At 47.5% G+C, this 18,290-nt stretch overlaps 1 protein-coding gene across 16 annotated transcripts in view; it reads left to right on the forward strand.

Moving 5' to 3' along the window:
- LOC126995740 (uncharacterized) overlaps positions 1 to 18,290 on the forward strand; it is a 298,135-nt gene that overhangs the window by 101,750 nt on the left and 178,095 nt on the right. The window contains exon 1 of one of the 16 annotated variants that reach the window (XM_050855618.1): positions 346 to 829. The exons of the other annotated variants lie outside the window; for them this stretch is intronic. Coding sequence (XP_050711575.1) covers positions 732 to 829 — 98 coding nt within the window. The 5' untranslated portion in view covers positions 346 to 731. Of the gene's footprint in view, positions 1 to 345; positions 830 to 18,290 lie in introns of those variants that run through there. 16 annotated transcript variants of the gene reach the window in all.

The raw sequence follows: 18,290 nt of genomic DNA on the forward strand, positions 1-18,290 counted from the left end.
TTCTTATCTATTGGTTTGGCAGAAGTAATGCAACGATATCAGATTGTGTCGCTTGTATTTCACTCTCCTGTCTTTCACGCCTCCTCGCAGTCCTGTCTCTCCTCGCTGCGCCACGATCGTGCAGGATATGTGTGTGTGTGTGTGTGTGTGTGTGTGTGTGTGTGTGTGTGTGTCACCAGGATAACTTGCTGGAGAGGTTCGTGAGGGTTAAGATGGACGGCTGCGTGATGATGATGCAGGCGGCGAGGAAGGGATAGAAATGGCTGGCTTGTGTCGTAATGGCGGTATTCCCCTCGCTGCGGGTCTTCAGGCATCCACGACAGGACGTATAAGCTGATGTCATCCAAGTGCTATGTCGGAAGGGCCTGGTATCGCAAGCGGAAATAAAATACAGTACAACGTGTTTTATTAAAGGAAGCTTAGAGTGAATTGACCAAAAAATGAGCTCCGGTGGATACTAACTTAGAAATATGAAAATGAAGTAATTGAAGAGCAGTGTGTGAAGTGTCTGTAATTGCACTGAAAAAGGGTTTACAGCATAATGTGTTTAATCAAGAAAACTTTGAGTGAGTTATCCCAAAACTGAGTGACGCGTCGTTTGCCGTGATGCCTCCAGCGGGAACTAATAGGCAGCGAATAGTGTCTTGGTGAGAAGAATATAATGCTGGGAGCAACTGATCTTCAAGGAGCGTCCAACACCTGAGCTTCGTGGGTTTTGCCGTGACTGGGAGATGGAGGATGACCTTGCTCCCACGCTCACGCACGCCCGTCCTCGCATGCCCACACCTCCACTTCAGTCTGCAGCCGCCCAGGAGGAGTACGAGAGTTTGTAAGTATCGCATGTTGTGGTGAGGGCGACATGCCTAACACCCTGATCGTGGCTCCCTCTGTGTCTGTAAAGTGAGTTAGATGCCAATCCCTTTAACGTACACTGACGGGTAGTGGTGAACTCTCGCGGATCTCTTCAAACCTTCTGTCTCTATGTTCTTTTATGTCTGTACAAAAAAAGTTATGTTTCAGTTTCCTTTACGCACACTAACGGGACGCCTCAAGAAGACCCCTTTTTTTTAGTCTCCTCTCTCGTTGCCCTGCTCTTTCGTCCCCTCTTCCTCCGCCTTCATAGTGATTTCCTTCTCGTTAGTCTCCCTCATGTATACCCCGTCAAGAGTTAAACGATAAATAAATGTGTGCCCTTCCGGATTCCTTCAGACTTTTCTCCTTCATTGACTCACTTGCCGCCATTATTTCTTTCATGTTCTTGTTAGTTTCTGAAAAGTTGCAATGTCCCAACTTGTCATTTCATTCTGAGCTGCAGTCGTGAGCTTCTGTTTTCTTGTTAGCTTCTTCACGGTCTCAGTGGTCTTATCTTTCCCTTCCATCTTGAGCTACAGTCGTGAGCTTTTCAGTTTCTTTTAAAGGTCTCAGTGCTCCCCTCCTTCAGTCATGAGGTACAGTCGCGAGCTTCTTGTTAGTTGAAGCTTCTTAGTTTCTTGAAGGTTTCAGTTCTCCCGCCTTAACCCTCCTTCTTGAGCTACAGTCGTGAGCAGCTGCCGTCAATCTGTGGAGCCTCTCAGGTGGGCGGGCAGGTAGGGGTCTCGGACGTAAAATCCCAGGTCAATGGTGTCCCCGATTTTCCCTGAGGACCTCGAGGACGCTTTTACTTGAGTTATCCTCTGGTGGGGCCGCGCACTCCATCTTCCCGAGAGCCGCTGTTTTGCATGAGGAGTTTCCGTGCGCCGCTTGAGTTGGCAGGAAGTGCGGAGCCAAACTTTTACCATTTGCATTTCTTTCTTCCCGTTACAAGGGCGGAGGCCACAGCAGTCTCGGCAGCCAGCGCGGGAGTGTTAGCGCTGCACGGCCGTAATTACCTAATTGTCAGGAATGCCATTACCGTGTCGCTGAAGCTCGGCCGGAAGTCATGTTTGCAATCACTCCTCCGCCATCAGTGTCTCGCCACCTGTTCGTTACCGCCATTAGGAAAGGGAGCCGCGTATACGTGTCTCATAGCAGCATTCGTCTAAAGCTACGTTTTAACCATAGCCAAATGAATGTGTCTCATTTGTTATTAGTGTAGTCATTATTTTTGTTATTATTATTGTTATTATCATTTTTACTACTACTACTACTACTACTACTACTACTACTATTACTACTACTACTACTACTACTACTAAAACAACAAGAAAGAAAATGTGGGAATGCCAAAGAAAAGTTGCAAAGACTCACCATTGTCCCTGTCGTGGTGGGTGGGTGGGGGGGGGTGCACGAGGAAAGGGTTGATGGGGGATGATAGGGGTGGGTGGTGGTCTCCTTTCATCCTGCAGACAAAGAGTGGGCGACGGCGAGCTGGCAGTGGTGTGTGGTGTGGCAGCGTCCAGTACTAGGAGAAGGGAGTGAGGGGGTGAGGGGGCAGGAGGAGGGTCAACATTCCACCCACACATACGAACAGGAATGAGGACAACACCTACCCGTTCAGTCCACCTGTTTCCCTTACCTGTACACACCTGAATTCTGTACTGGACACCCGCTACATTCTTTTGTCCGCCACGTAGTCCAGGCGCAATCATTCTCAAACAATTCGGGGTTTACACACTCACAATTCATAAGGCTTTCGTAGAGATTGTGAGTATTTCCATAGGTAGTTTCATGAGCTTAGTTATAGTTTGACAAGGCTCTTTTATAATCTCCATAGTGGCCTTTGGAAATAGTTGTTGCTAGAGCCTTAAGCAGTTGAAAGTACGGTCCAATATACCACCAAGTCAAGCTGCCTTTCTCATCCTCAGACACGCCACCGTCACCACCACCACCACCACCACCACCTCCATGCCTGCTACACACCCCACCATCATCATCACCATCAGCATCATGCACCCCGTCATCACTACCTTCTCCGCACACGCTACCGCCATCACGATCACCACCACCAGGCACTACTTAAGCGCCACCCTCTCCCCCTTGTCGCACGCCACCATCATCACCACCATCTCCATTTAATCAACACCTTCACTTAGCTTGTACCACGCCACCACCACCACCACCACCACTGCCTTCGCACCATCGACATATCATCATGCTCCTCTCATTTCTCACCTACGTCCAGGCACCTCCCATGCATCCAGGAACTCGCCATTGAAGAGCCAAGGCCTTCTAATACTGGAAGAGGCCTTGGAAGACCTCCCCCTTCCCCTCCACCTTTCCCTCCCTTTCTGGTGTTCGCCGTAAAAATCGTTCGAGGCGTGGTCTTTTTCCCTTTGCTTCATCAGTCTCCCCACAACCCGAGATCGAAGCCGGGACGAAGACTGTTATTAGTGCATCCCTCAAGAGACCTCTGGAACTAAATCACTACTCTTTTTTTATTTTTTTGTTTCTTCGTTTCCGTGCTATTCTGGGAGTAACATCTTTCCTGGTATTGTGTTCTTGTTCGGTTCTTCGACTCCCTCCTATATCATAAGGAAAATATAAAAAAAGAATTAATGAAAAATAGCTAAACCCTCAGTGAACAAAAGAGTACAAGAGAAAATATAAGATTAGAAAGATAAGAGAACGTCAAGGAATGTAGTAGAGGAGGAGGAGGAGGAGGAGGAGACGGTCCAAAGCAATGTATGACCTGTAAAGGGAAGACGGAGGGAAACGCCCCTTAGTGTTGTCCTTCAAGGCGCGGCGCTACTGTGTGTGTGTGTGTGTGTGTGTGTGTGTGTGTGTGTGTATGTGTGTGTGTGTGTGTGTGTGTGTGTGTGTGTGTGTGTAGATAAATAATTCTCCCGGCTCTAAAACTGACGTAGGCGCATAAAGATAATCATATATGAACTTAGCTTGACGTGTATAAACTGAAGGTGTAGGTGGTAGCACATAAAGGAATGCCTGATAGCCTACTCCCCCACCCTCCGATCTCTCTCTCTCTCTCTCTCTCTCTCTCTCTCTCTCTCTCTCTCTCTCTCTCACACACACACACACACACACACACACACACAGCTAGATCACCGTTGGGGTCGAGAAGGAGAGAAAAAGAAACACAAGAGAGGACAGCGGTCAGGGATTGAAACGAAGGTTGGTTTTTTGTCGTCATGTCGGTCAGTCGCCATTTAGTGGAAGGAGAATTAGAGTGACGGAGAAAAAAATATATTATAGGTTGTTTTGTGAGGGAGACGAGGCGAGGCTTGGGCCTTTCCCTTAGTGACTCGGAATTGTATGCACGACTAACAAGATGAGGAGGCGACACCCGCTCAACGTAGGTAGGTGAGTCCTTATCATGCCTCAAGATCGAGTTTGGTTCAAGTTATCCTCAGCCCCTGCACAGTTTCGTCTAGTTATTTGTGTCATTGCGGATAGGGAAACATTCACAGGCTATCTCCAGCCCATGCACAGTTTCGTCTAGTTCGTGTTGTCTCTATGGATAGGGAAACGTTCCAATGAATCGTCACATTATTCTGGAAGCCACTCCTGTACTCGGTCGAAGTCATTTGCGGATGGGCTGTAACCTACCATAGCTGCTGTCATCTTTGTACATAACCTGGGCTTAGAAGGCTGCGTTACCATTTTTAGAGGCCTAGGGAGCCATTTAATCCGTCCGCACCGATTGGCACGGATTTGGGCTTCCCTGGTAACCTGGTAACATTATAGGCATAGGTCTTTCTCTGCTTCTGTGGTGGATAGTGGAGTGTTTCCCATGTGGTATTGGTGTGCTGGGTATCCCCTCCCAAGATGCAGGACTTTATATTTTTCTACATTGAATTATAACAGCCACTTTTTGCTCCATTCCAGTAGCTTGGTGAGGTTTGACTGTAGGAAATCCGCAGTCAAGGGGTTAAGGGGAGCAAGGTTACTACTTAGGTGAGGCTACCTTTAGGGTTTGCTTAATAAGTGACCAGAGCACCACAACTTAATTTTGTTTTTACCATTTGTTTTACCTCCTAGGAAATGTTAATTATCTCCCCGCGTTTTCCTCCCTGCTGCAGGCTAAGTGGCTTAATTCTGTTTGAGTGTGGAAAAGAATAGTCGAGAAAGAATCCGAGAAAATTCAGGCTTGCGTTTTTTTATTTTTTATTTATTTATTATTATTATTTTTTTTATAAAGAACACAACGCTCGGTAATGGCAACAAGGAGGAAGTGCCGTGCGCCCCCAACCCCCCCCAACACACACACACGAGTGACCCCCTCAGCCGGTGGTGGCGCAGGTGGTCCAGGGCTCCGAGGGAGTGCGAGAGGGTCCATTAAGACTGACTTGGGAGAGTGTTGTATTTTTGGCGCGCTTGTGGTTGACCCTCCGCCTGGCCCTCCCTCCATCCGCATGCCACAACCCTTTTCTTGCTCCCACGAAAGTCCAGCCCCATTGTCTGCCTTTTCGTTCCTCTTTATAATTTTTTGCTTCTGGTCGTTCACCATTTCGTCGCCTTTCACGCTGGGGAAAATAAAGGTGTGTATGTTTTGGCCTCAGAGTGCTTGTGTCCACCAGAAAACATCAATAGCAACAGAAAGAAGAGCAAAAACAACAACAACAACATTAACTACTACTACTACTACTACTGCTACTACTACTACTACTACTACTACTACTACTACTACTACTACTACTACCATTACTTCTACAACATTAAGAGCATTTCAGACAACTCTTCTGGGGCGATTCTTTTCCCGGAATTCTTTCAGCAGCGTATCCGTGCACATCCGTTTTTTGTGGACTGAGAAATTATCCGGCCTAGTTTTTTGGCTCCCTTTACACGGTTCTCCTCTCTCGCTGGAAGGGGCCAACGATTCCTTCCCTGCCTCTCATCACCACCACCACCACCACCTCCACCACCGACACCACCACCACTACGGGTCCTGTTCTCCATCTTGCGGCCAGAATTTGAAGTCGAAACCATGAATAACTGTCCAGCACAAAATATTCTTTCCTCGAGTTCGGGTTATACGTTTTGAATTTGAGAGAGAGAGAGAGAGAGAGAGAGAGAGAGAGAGAGAGAGAGAATGTGCTTGGCGGTTGTGGTAACTGGAATTAGTGTGTGCAGCGTTAATATCTTCAAGGGTGTGAGTACGTTGTGACTGAAGGAGTAGACGGTAAAATTTTCAAGGGTGGGGGTATGTTGTGACTGAAGAGGGAGTAGGCGGCAAAATCTTCAAGGGTGGGATGATGTTGTGATTGAAGACGGAATAGACGTTAAAATCTTCAAGGATATAATTATGTATGTTGTGATTGAGGAGGGAGTAGCCGGCAAAATCTTCAAGGTGGGAGTATATTGTGATTGAAGAGCGAGTGCAGATCGTAAATTTTTCAAGGATGTAAGTGGGTATGTTGTGATTGAAGAGAGAGTAGTGCGGGTCTGCAGTGAGTGATTGCAGGGGGAGCGTGTGCCTGCCTGTGGTGCGAGTGGCTGAGGGTCCGACGGGCGTGGACTCAAGCAGGACTGTCCCGTTACGTTCCTCATCCTGCCAGAGCATGTCTCGAGCCTCGTGGCCGCAAACAACCTCGACTCGACAAATTCCTCGCCTCACCTCGCCTGACCCTCGGAGTGGAGAGTCGCCGCCCAGCCCAGCACAAGCCGTGGCGATGAAGCTTTTCTAGTTAATTGGAATCCATTTGTGTAACAGAGCCATAGAGGAGTTTGGCCAGCTTCATCCCGGGCGCCATGCTGTTATCAAGAGCCGTGCGAAACTCAAATTGATGATGAGGGGCTTGGAAGGTCGTGGTCTCTCCTTCCCATTTCAGGATTTCTGTTTGTCCCCCCCCCCCCCGAGGACTCAACGAGAATCCACCTGAGTTATGTCCAGGTTATATTATGCTGCCTGATTTTTTCCTACCTCGACGCCGGGCAGTGGGGAGTAATAGGAACAAGAATTCTCATTACTTTTATATACATTTTTACTTTCATATTCTTCATTCCTGCGCGGCGGGTGAGAGCTCCCTAGCCTACCTCCAAGCCTAACTCCCCTCTCGTAACCTTCCTCCAAGCCTCCCTCCCCTTCCTAACCTCCCTCCAAGTCTCCCTCTTCCCTCTTCCCTCCATCCAGTACAAGCCTCCCTCCTCCTAACCTTCCTTCGAGCCTCCCTCCCCCTCCTCCCTCCTCAGCTCCCATCCCTAGAAATCTTGGTGGAAACTCTCCTTCCAGTATATAAACCTTCATCTCCCTCCTACTGTTCTTCCAAGCTTAAATCCACCTCCTTTCCTTCCTCCAAGCCTCCCTCACTCTCCTCCCCTTCCTCCGAGCCTTCCCTCTCCCACCTCCCTCCCAGCGCCGTGGAAACTCTCCTTCCAGTAATGTACCCGAGCCAATTATCGGCTTTGACGGTGGAGTTAGGAGCTCCTCGCGGAATGGTTACGCCGCAAGACACTAATTAAATATTAATAACCTCCCATACCACCCGGCGGCGTGTCCATTAGTAATTACTCCGAGGCGAGGAAAATGTTATCGCCCTGCTTCCTCCCGCTCCTGCTTTCCTTGAGTCTCGTTATTACCATCGCCTCCTCGCTTCTCCTCTCCCATTCGCTCAGTCTGGCTATTCATGCACCAACGTGACTGAAATCTTTCCTTTTAAACTCTTTCAGCGCACGCATTAATTTACGAGCCCCATTTTTCTGCCCTTTTAAATTTGAGTCACAAGTTAGTAAGTCAGTCTCGTCACCATCATCGGCTTCTCTCTCTTATGTTCACTGGCTATACATGTATCAACGTAACTAACATATATTTCCTTAAACTCCTTCAACATATACATTAATGAAAGGTCCCAATTTTTCTGTCCTTTTTAATTTGAGTCACAAGTTAGTAAGTCAGTCTCGTCACCATCATCGGCTTCTCTCTCTTATGTTCACTGGCTATACATGTATCAACGTGACTAACATATTTCCTTAAACTCCTTCAACATACACATTAATGAAAGGGCCCAATTTTTCTGTCCTTTTTAATTTGAGTCACAAGTTAGTAAGTCAGTCTCGTCACCATCATCGGCTTCTCTCTCTTATGTTCACCGGCTATACATGTATCAACGTGACTAACATATTTCCTTAAACTCCTTCAATATACACATTAATGAAAGGGCCCAATTTTTCTGTCCTTTTTTAATTGAGTCACAAGTTAGTCAGTCTCGTCACCATCATCGGCTTCTCTCTCTTATGTTCACTGGCTATACATGTATCAACGTGACTAACATATATTTCCTTAAACTCCTTCAACATACACATTAATGAAAGGGTCCAAATTTTCTGTCCTTTTCCATTGGTCCAAAAGGTAAAGAATAAGTCAGTCTAGTTATCCCCATCGCCTCCCTCACCTCTTTTATTCGATTTGCTATGCCATCTTTTCTCCCTTTTCTTTTAGTGCCCCAGAATGTGAAATTATATATATTAACCAAAAGCCTTTCAGCATGCTTAGGGGTCACTTAAACTTTTAGTAGGGGACAAATCTTTGCGGGAGGAAGGTCCGACTTTTCTCTCCCTCTTCTTTTATTGGTCCAGAAGGTAGGGAAGAAAATAAGCCTAGTGTCAAGAGCGAGGCAGGGCAGCGGAGGGTAAGGGCGTCGCCTGCTCCTTATTTACAGCTCTGATGAGGGACATATTCTTGAACATTTCGCCTAGACTCACATATATGACAAGGCTTTCTGTCATAGGAGTTTGAGTATTTCCAGGAACAGTGTTATGACCCTGGTGGTAGGTTGACCCTTTTACTGTACCACGAGCCTAAAAAATAATCATACAAACCCGACTGAGCTCCTTTGGAATGAACTTAAAGAAATACTCATCAGAACCCGACCGATCTCCTTTTTGGCCTTTGAAAATGGTTGATGTGGGAGGCGAAAGCGTCTGAAAATACCGACATGATTAACTCTCTTCCTCTGCAGCCCACACGCTGGCGGCGGCGTCTTGTTAGGCTTCTTGTGCCCTTGGCGAAGCGAGGTGAAGCTGCTGTTTATGTGCGGGCGGGCGGGAAGTGGCTGGCGCTGCGGTGGGCGTGGGAAGACAGCGTGGTCTGTGTCTGTGCCCGGCAGCCATGGAGGGAGGAGAGTCGGGGCGTGGCGACGGCCTCTGTCTGCTTGTTCATTTTTCGTCCTGCGTGGCGTAAGGGATTTGTAGGCGTGACATTAGCACATAAATCCGCTGCGTCTTATCTCCACTCCCATCCTTTATCCTATTTATCGGGGCGGGATGTGATATTTCAGGGTGGCTCTCGTCTCCCTCCTCCCTGTCGGCTCGCATAAGCTGAACAACCATAGTCAAGGCAAGCAGATTCATGGTCGTTTTGGCCTCGAGGGAAGGTCTGGAGCACGTATACAAGAGATGGAATTCGACGGGACGAGCCGGGCAGCGTAAACAAGAAGATTAACCATGTCGTGAAGAGTTGGCGAGGCGGCCTTGTCGGGGACGTTGAGAGGGAGAGTGTTGGAGGGATACTAAGGAGGGGAAAGGCAGGATGCTGAGAAGGGGAATGACAAGCGAGAAAAACAAACAAAAAAACAGGCGACAAAAATCAAGTATTAAAAAAAACAAAAAAAAAACAGGCAACAAAAACATTCTTCCAGTCATTGCCCACACATCACGGTAATAGTGTAGTTGAGAATACACTCAGCGCAGAAGTGTGTGAGAGACAAAACACTGGGCTGACACGTCGAGTAAATCCCTTGGCGTTGTAGTGGAGGTGATGGAGAGGGAAAAGATGTAGTCACTTCTTCCTCACACTTTATTGGCACCAAAAACGAAGAAGTCATAAAATATCTTTTGCCTGTCGGGAGTATATGAATATAAACTTGCTAAGGCGTTTGAGTTTTCGTAAGTCTAGTTATTCTGCCTAATTTGCTGATCCCGAGACTCAATGATGACGAGCAGGTTAAATGCCTCAACCAGACAGAAGGGGGAGAGGGGAGACACGCACAGCAAGAGGTAGGGAGCGAGGACATTGTGGGAAGCTAATATTCTTGACGGGGTTGTCGGAAGTAATAATGTTCCGACTATATAGTTCAGGGCGGAAGAAGCTGCTGTGTGTCGAAGCTGCTTTAGGGTGGTGAACGGAGGCTCCTTTGTGGCAGCGAGGAGGTGGTGGTGGTGGTGGTCATAGTGGTCATAGTCATAGTCTGAGGTAATACTATTCCGACTACATAGTTCGGGGCGGAAGAAGTTGTGTGTCGAGCCTGCGTGAGGATAGTGAACGGAGGCTCCTTTGTGGCAGGGAGGTGGTGGTGGTGGCGATGGTGTGGTAGCGGTGGTGGTGGTGGGTATGACCGCCGTCTTTCACCAGTGCTTTGTGCGGGCCGTTCGTGTTGACCAAGGCGTCTCATCTAGATGCCCTGGTGTTGACGTTGTGTGCGGCCAGAGTGAAGATCGACAGTGCTATAGCGGGGCCGGGGAACCATTGTGCTACGGGAGCGGGACACGAAATTTTCTTCAGATGATTTGCTTTTCCTCTCTCCCTCACTTCTAACCTTATCCAGTTCTCTCTCTCTCTCTCTCTCTCTCTCTCTCTCTCTCTCTCTCTCTCTCTCTCTCTCTCTCTCTCTCCTTATCATCTCTTTTCTCCCTAACCGTGTATCATTTTTCCTCTTTTCTCCGCTTCCTTGGTCCCACTCTCCATCACTTCTAACCTTACCCTGTTCTCTCTCTCTCTCCCTCCCACCATCTCTTTCCTCCCTAACCGTGTATTATTTTTCCTCTCCTTTGCTTCCTTGGTCCCTCTCTCCCTCACTCCTAACCTTACCCAGTTCTCTCTCTCTCCCTCCCACCATCTCTTTCCTCCCTAACCGTGTATCATTTTTCTTCTCTCCTTTGCTTCCTTGGTCCCACTCTCCCTCACTTCTAACCTTACCCAGTTCTCTCTCTCTCCCTCCCACCATCTCTTTCCTCCCTAACCGTGTATCATTTTTCTTCTCTCCTCTGCTTCCTTGGTCCCTCTCTCCCTCACTTCTAACCTTACCCAGTTCTCTCTCTCTCCCTCCCACCATCTCTTTCCTTCCTAACCGTGTATCATTTCGTGCTTCATTTCCCTCCCGCCTTCACTCACCACCTCGCCACTCACTCTTCCGCCCTCCCTCCCTCGCTCCCTACCTTACCCAATTCTCTCTCCCTCCCTCCCTCAATGCCTTTCCTCCCTGTCTAACCGTGTACCATTTCGTGCCTCACTTCCCTCCCTTCTTTACTCAGCATCTTGACCTCTTACATCACCTCCTTCCCTCACCTCCCTCACCTTCCCTCACCTCTCTCACCGCTCTCACATTGAAGGCTGGGAGTGTGGCGGTCCAGCTCTTCAACAAACTCCTGTCCCGTTAATAGCATGGAATTGACGTCATTAACCTTCAATCTCACGATATTTGCAACCGACAGACCCTCTTTTCATGCAAGTAAGAGTAAGAATTAAACGCCCATCCGCTCCTTTCGTCGGTTCTCCAGCGGTTCTTCAGACGCGTGTAGGCAGTGGCGGGGGCGGGGCGGTAGGGGGCAATGCACACGCTCAGGGTTGCCCCCCATAACTCAGCCCCCAACTCGCCGCTTTTAGCCTGCTGCGGTTATTCTTGGCGCGGAGAACAAGCATCGCAAGACCTACTATCTTGTGGCGATGCAGGTGTTTCCAGTCCTGGAATACTGCCAACTATGTGGACCGTTAACACATCAGCTCCTCCTCCTCCTGCGTGCCCACCGTAACCATTCTCACGCCGCATCCAGAACCAGTAGTAACAGTAAGGGCAGCAGCAGCAGTATATCCCTTAGCTCTCTGCCCTCCCCCCAACCCCCTCTCCTCCTCTCTAGTCCTTCCTCAATGCCTCCTTCCCAGTGGTTTGGAATTCTAATAGTCCGCTCTGAGGGCTCCTAAATCAAAGGTATCAGCAACCAGTATTATTATACCTCCTTGCCTCGTGCTCTCAACGGCCGACCAAAACAGTATTCTCTCTCTCTCTCTCTCTCTCTCTCTCTCTCTCTCTCTCTCTCTCTCTCTCTCTCTCTCTCTCTCTCTCTCTCTCTCTCTCTCTCTCTCTCTCTCTCGCTTTTTCTCTTTTAAGCATATTATATTACTTTTTGTAGTGATATTAGAGAAGAGTAGAAAAGAAAGTTTGAGTTAGCTCTTGAAACTGAATTGTCTGGTGCCGCCTCAGTTGTAAATGCGAGGCCTCTGCAGCCCCACCGCGTGTAGACCGAGTGGCCCTTTATCAAGAAGTCGGGTTCCCGACCTTGCCCCTCCAAGGCACTTGCCGAGGCTGGCGTGTGTGGGGGCCACGCTCGGCTAACTTCGCACCTCGCTACTCCGCACATTAGCGCCTCTTATCTGCCATCCAGCACGCTCCCCGCCCCCCGCCCTCCGCTGCTCCCCGTCCATCAGCGTCTCCCCAGCCGTGCCCCAGCCTTCATCTTCGCCGTCCTCGACCCGTTCGCCAGCGTCCATCTCGATAATATTCATGAGTGTCCGGTAACCTCTCGGTCTGTTAGGCTCAACATTATGCCTTGTTTAGCCTCCGCCTTCAGTGTAAGTGGTACTAAGTCGAATGAGACTTGTTTCTGCTATATTTAGTTTGTAATGAACGGTAAATGTGAATTAAAAACCAAAGGAGCCCGAGGTAGATAGACATACATCGACATACAGGTTTTAAAAGGCTAAATGCTTAATGCTTTTAGTCCCTCATAGTGAAATCTGGTCAGGCGTTAGTAGATCAATAAGAAGAGCTTCCTGCAGAGCTATTATAACATTAGTCCGCATTCTCGTACGCTTTTGGCTCTCACAAGAAATATTCCCTTAGTCCAGAAGAGATTGGTTGGGGTATCATGAGTGTTTTTTTACGTTCATGGCGTAGAAGCCTTGTCAAATTATTACTAGGCCCATAAAATCACCCATGGCAACATCCACAACCTCTACGAAAGCCTTATCATATGTGAGGGTGTACGACTCGAAATGTTTGAGAATATGGGCCATGGGGTCGTATTTTAAAACATTTCGTCGCCCAAGTTCACATATTTGACATGGCTTACGTAGGAGTTGTAGGCCTTTCCAGGGGTAGTTTTATGACCCTGGTGGTAGTTTGACCCTTCTTCTGTGCCATGAACCTTAAAAAAACACTCATGAAAATCCGATTGATCCCCTCTTTGATCTTTAGAAATAGTTGATGTGAGAAGCGATGGTGTCTTAAAATGCAGCCCATGGTCCTCTCCCGCCGGTCAGTCACTTATAGCGGCGTGGGGGTCGAGCGGGGAGTCTGAGGGCGAGCTGAGGGCATCCAGATTCTTCGTGGTCTGCCTCTGCCCTTAACGGGAGCCACGTGGTGCTGGGCGGCCCGTTTGTGGTCAGGGGGTCAGTCGGCTCAGCGAGCCAGGCACTCAGGAAACTACTACTTTTCTTCTTTTTTATGCTTTTTTTTCAAGGGGTGGATGAAGTGGCGCGAAGAACAGAGCTGCTAATGAAGTGTGTGTGTGTGTGTGTGTGTGTGTGTGTGTGTGTGTGTGTGTGTGTGTGTGTGTGTGTGTGTGTGTGCGCGCTTTCATAAGATTGAAGCGCGTTTTTAATCTTGTAAACACCCTTGGATGCCCCATATAAGAGAGAGAGAGAGAGAGAGAGAGAGAGAGAGAGAGAGAGGACGAGATAAGGCCAACATCGCGTGTGGTGGTGATGGCTGGGGACTCCTGCCTGCGAGGGTTGGAAGGTTATGACTGTGGTGGTGGTGGTGGTGGAGTGGGTGATGGCGGCGTCTCGGTAATGGCCTGAGCCCCATAATGACCCCAGGGCGATGCGATAACATTTTTGTGACGCGGTGGCATTATGGTGGCGGGGTGGGGTGGGGTGGGCGTGGGTGGGGGGGGCAAGGCGGCGGCAGTGGTATGGTGGTGATGGCATGACGGTGGGAGCAACTTATAGGGATGGTAGTTGCTCTTATTTTTTTCCTTTTTTCTCCTTTCCCTATTTTCTTTCCCTTTTTTCCTATTTTCATCCTCATTTTTCTCTTCTCTTGTTTTTTTTTTTGTCTCCTTTCCATTATCTGCATTTTTTTACCTTTTTCTTTTTTTCAATTTTCTATCTTCTGTATTTTTCCTCTCTTTTATCTTCTTTCACTCATTCATTTTCCCTTTACTTGTTTTGGTCTCATTCTCCTTCCTTCCCATTATATCCTAATCATCTTTCTCTCCTTTTTCTTCTTTTCTTTCTTTTCCCTTTCATTCTTCTTTCCACCTACTGTATCTTTCTCTTCTACTTTGCCATTTTTTCTCATTCCTCTTCTATCCTTCCACTCTCATCCTCCTTATATCTCTCTTCCCATCACTTCCCTTTCCTTCTTCCAACCTCCATTTCCTTCTCTTCTAATCATCTATCTCTCCTTTCTTCTCCTTTTCATTCTTCTTTCCATCTACGTTATCTTTCTCTTCTACTTTGCCATGTTTTTCCATTCTTCTTCTTTCCTTCCACCCTCATCCGCCCTAATATATCTTCTCATCACTTCCTTTTCCTTCCTCCATATACCATTTCCTTCTCTTTTCCTTTCCTCTCCACTCCTCTCTTCTCTGCATTATGACTCCACTGGGGTTTAATTATCTTGCGTCACGTTTTTTTTCTCTCCTCCTTACCTTCTCTCTCTTCTTGCTGATATTACACGACTTCATATTTTCAAGCTCCATATCAGATAGCTTCCCAATCCTCTTTTAAGGGAATTGTGTGCAAGGAAATGAGTGTCTCTGAGCAGCGTAGCGTACAGAGGATATTACTGCATTGAGAGAGAGAGAGAGAGAGAGAGAGAGAGAGAGCACAAAGATACATACACATTTATCATACTGGCATGTTTTTTTTTTATGAACCTCTCTCTCTCTCTCTCTCTCTCTCTCTCTCTCTTCATCCAGTTTATTCGTTATGTTCGTTTTATTTTATTTTTTTCCGTCCGTGATTTCCTCTCCTCATTTTTTTTATTTCACTTTTCTTCTTTTTAAGTTTTCTCCTTTTTCTTGTTCTTCTCCGTCCTCTTATATCATTATTATTATTACTATTATTATTATTATTATCATTACTATTATTATTATTATTATTATTATTTGATTTGATTGATTTGCCTTTGGTGCTCTGTTCGTCCGTTCCTGTTATCGCTGTTGCACTCTCTCTCTTTCATGTCGTTTTTTATCGATCTCCGCCTCCTCCTCCTCTTCCTCCTCCTCTTCCTTCTTATTTTTACTTTTATCATCATTTTCTTATTTGTATGTCATGTTATCTCGTTCTTCATTCTTATATTTTGCTTTCCTCCTCCTCTTTCTCCTCTTCCTCCTCCTCTTCCTCCTACCCCCTCATCGTCCTCCTGCCAAGTTACACGGGGACCCTACTCCAGACAATTCCCTTCATCATTATCGTAAGAGTTTCTTCTGCAGAATTTTCCTTGGTCGAAGCAAAGTAATCAGATGAAGGGTACTCAGGAGAAGGCCGGGGGGGAGGAAGGGAGCTTGCGTCGGGCGGAGGCGTGGGTAGAGAGGGAGGAAGGGAGTGAGAGGCAAGAGGGAGTCATGTAAGAAGGGGTTTAGGGTTGAGGGAAATGGACTCCGGGCTGGAAAAGAAGTAGTTATGGGGCAGAGACGGACGGGAGGGTAAAAGACGGATATTGGGGACAAGAGGTGAAGCAGAAGGGTGAGGGAGTGAAGGTCAGAGGTGATGGAAACGGAGAGGGGCGTGGAGAGAGGTAGAAAACAAAAATGAAAGGGAGAAGGAGGGGTAAGGGGAGGACGCGAGGAAAGAAAATGTAAAAGGTAAGCAAAAAGAAATAAGAAGAGAAGAAGGAATTGAAGGAGAAGGAAGAGGAATGATAGTAATAATGATAATATAAGAGAGAGGAGAAGAAGAAGAAGAAGAAGAAGCAGAAGAAGAAAAATGGAATAAAAGAAAGATGAAGAAGATGACAAAGAAGAAGAAAAACAAGACCATCAGTAATAATAAAAGAGGAAGAGGAAGAAAAGAAGAAAAAGAAGGAAGAGAGTCACATGGCTTGGCGGATGGGAACAAGGGATAAAGGTATTTTAGGAGGGGCAGGAGGAGGAGGAGGAGGAGGATTAGGAGAGTGGGGCAGGTGAGTAGGAGGGAGGGAAAGGGGGGGGGGTCCTTCCTTCTCCAGCCTGGTGGTTCCTGACCTTTCGGGCGGCCCTTCCTTCACCCTTGCTCCCCCTCTTTCCCCCTTCCTCCTCCCTTTGCTCCTTACCTCCATTTTTCCACTTGCTCCCTTCCTCTCCATTACTGTCCCCTCCTCCTCCCTTTGCTCCCTTTCCTCCTCCCTTTATCCACTTGTTCTCTTCCTCTCCTTCGTTGCTCCCTCCCTCTCCCTGTTCTCCCTTCCTTCTCTCTTCGCCCCCTTTCCTCCCTTCCCTCTCTTTCTTCCCCCTTTGCTCTCCTCTTCCATTTGTTCTCCTTCTCTTTTCTCCCTCTCATGCTCCCATCTCTCACCCTTGGCTTCTGTATTTCTTTCTTCCTTCCTGTCTCTCCTCCTCCGTTGCCTCCCTCTCTATCGTTGTTCCCTCCTCCTCCTCCTCCTCCTCCTCCTCACCTCTTCGATTCCTTCACCTTTGCCCCTTTCTGCTTCTCCTCCTCTTCCTCCTCCCTTTCTTCCTTCCTTGCCCCCTACCTTCACCTTTGCCTCTCCTCCTCCTCCTCCTCCTCCTCCTCCTCCTCCTCCTCCTCCTCCTCCTCCTCCTCCTCCTCCTGCTCCTCCTCCTCCTCCTCCTCCCTCTCTCCCTCCCTCCGTGCAGGTCAAAGGCTTCACATTAATATCTTTTCTTTGTTTCTCCTTCAGTGGTGTTTTTCGTGTATTTGCTTCTTTACTTTTCCTTTCTTCATGGTCAACTTCGTAGTTATGAATAGAGATAATCAGTGATATTCTTCTTATTCTTCTCATTATTATTACTGTTATTAAAGACGGTGTAATAGGTTGAGCCGGGAGATTATACGAACACTATGATGTACAAAGCCTATAGCCCCGACACACACACACACCGAAGATACAGGTAATAAAGGATGAAGGGAACAAAGAAGAGAGAGAAATAAAAGCAAGTAGAGTCCGGCAGTATAAGAGGATCAAGCAAATAAAAAAAATCATTAATGAGAAAGCAACGTGGCATTCAGATCGATTTAGACACAATGAATTCTTAAGTTCTCGTCATTATCATCATTGTCTTCATTTTCATCATCATCCTTTTCTTCATCGCTATAAACAAGAGTAGGAGATTAGAAGGAAGAAAACTAGTAGAGAAGGAGGAGGAGGAGGAGGAGAGGCACAAAGAGGGGAGGAGGAGGAGGAGGAGGAGGAGGAGGAATGACGGACCTTTTTGAGCAGGTAGACGTAGTGAAACCTCAAGGTCGTGCTCCCAACTCCCTCCCTCTCTTTACTCCCTCCCTCCCTCCTTTCTCTCTCCTTTCTCTCTCTACTCCTCTCTCTGTTATCTCTTTCTCTATCCCTGTCATCCTACCTCCCTCTCTTTCCAGATCCTTGACAAATATTATGACTCTCTCTCTCTCTCTCTCTCTCTCTCTCTCTCTCTCTCTCTCTCTCTCTCTCTCTCTCTCTCTCTCTCTCTCTCTCTCTCTCTCTCTCTCTCTCTCTCTCTCTCTCTCTCTCTCTCTCTCTCTCTCTCTCTCTCTCTCTCTCTCTCTCTCTCTCTCTCTCTCTTTCCATTCCCTACTACACCTTCATTTCCTTTTAGTGTTATCTTGCTCGTCATCTCCACTTTTTATTTCCTCTTCATCTCTTTTTCTTTTTTATGCTCGTGATGATATCGATGAGTTCAGAGTACGAATGTTTGTATCAATATTTCATCTCTTTGGTTCGGATTAATCTCTCTCTCTCTCTCTCTCTCTCTCTCTCTCTCTCTCTCTCTCTCTCTCTCTCTCTCTCTCTCTCTCTCTCTCTCTCTCTCTCTCTCTCTCTCTCTCTCTCTCTCTCTCTCTCTCTCTCTCTCTCTCTCTCTCTCTCTCTCTCTCTCTCTCTCTCAACTGAACATTCTTTCCTCTCTCTCTTTACTTGTTTTTGTGGGTGTTAATTCCTCTGCTTCTCTCATCTTGTTCTTCGTTTGTTCGCTTTCTCTTCACCATCTTAACGCTTCTCCTTCGCTTTCCTCATCCCGCTCCTCCCCCTCCTCCTCCTCCACGGTCCACCATGCTGTCGCCTCCTCATCTCGGTGCATTACCATAATATATTCCGCACCGTCAGAGCCCCGCCCCGCAAGCTGCTGATTAATGCACGCGCCGCTCGCTGCCTGCTTGGGTCTAGGGTTTGTGGGAGGGTTCTAATTGCGCTCATTATATCACTCCATTGTCGTTGTGGAGGGATGGCAGTGGTGGTGGTGATTAGAGGTATATATTCTTTTAATGATCC

This window comes from Eriocheir sinensis, chromosome 8 (genome assembly GCF_024679095.1).
Source record: "Eriocheir sinensis breed Jianghai 21 chromosome 8, ASM2467909v1, whole genome shotgun sequence".
NCBI lineage: Eukaryota > Metazoa > Arthropoda > Malacostraca > Decapoda > Varunidae > Eriocheir > Eriocheir sinensis.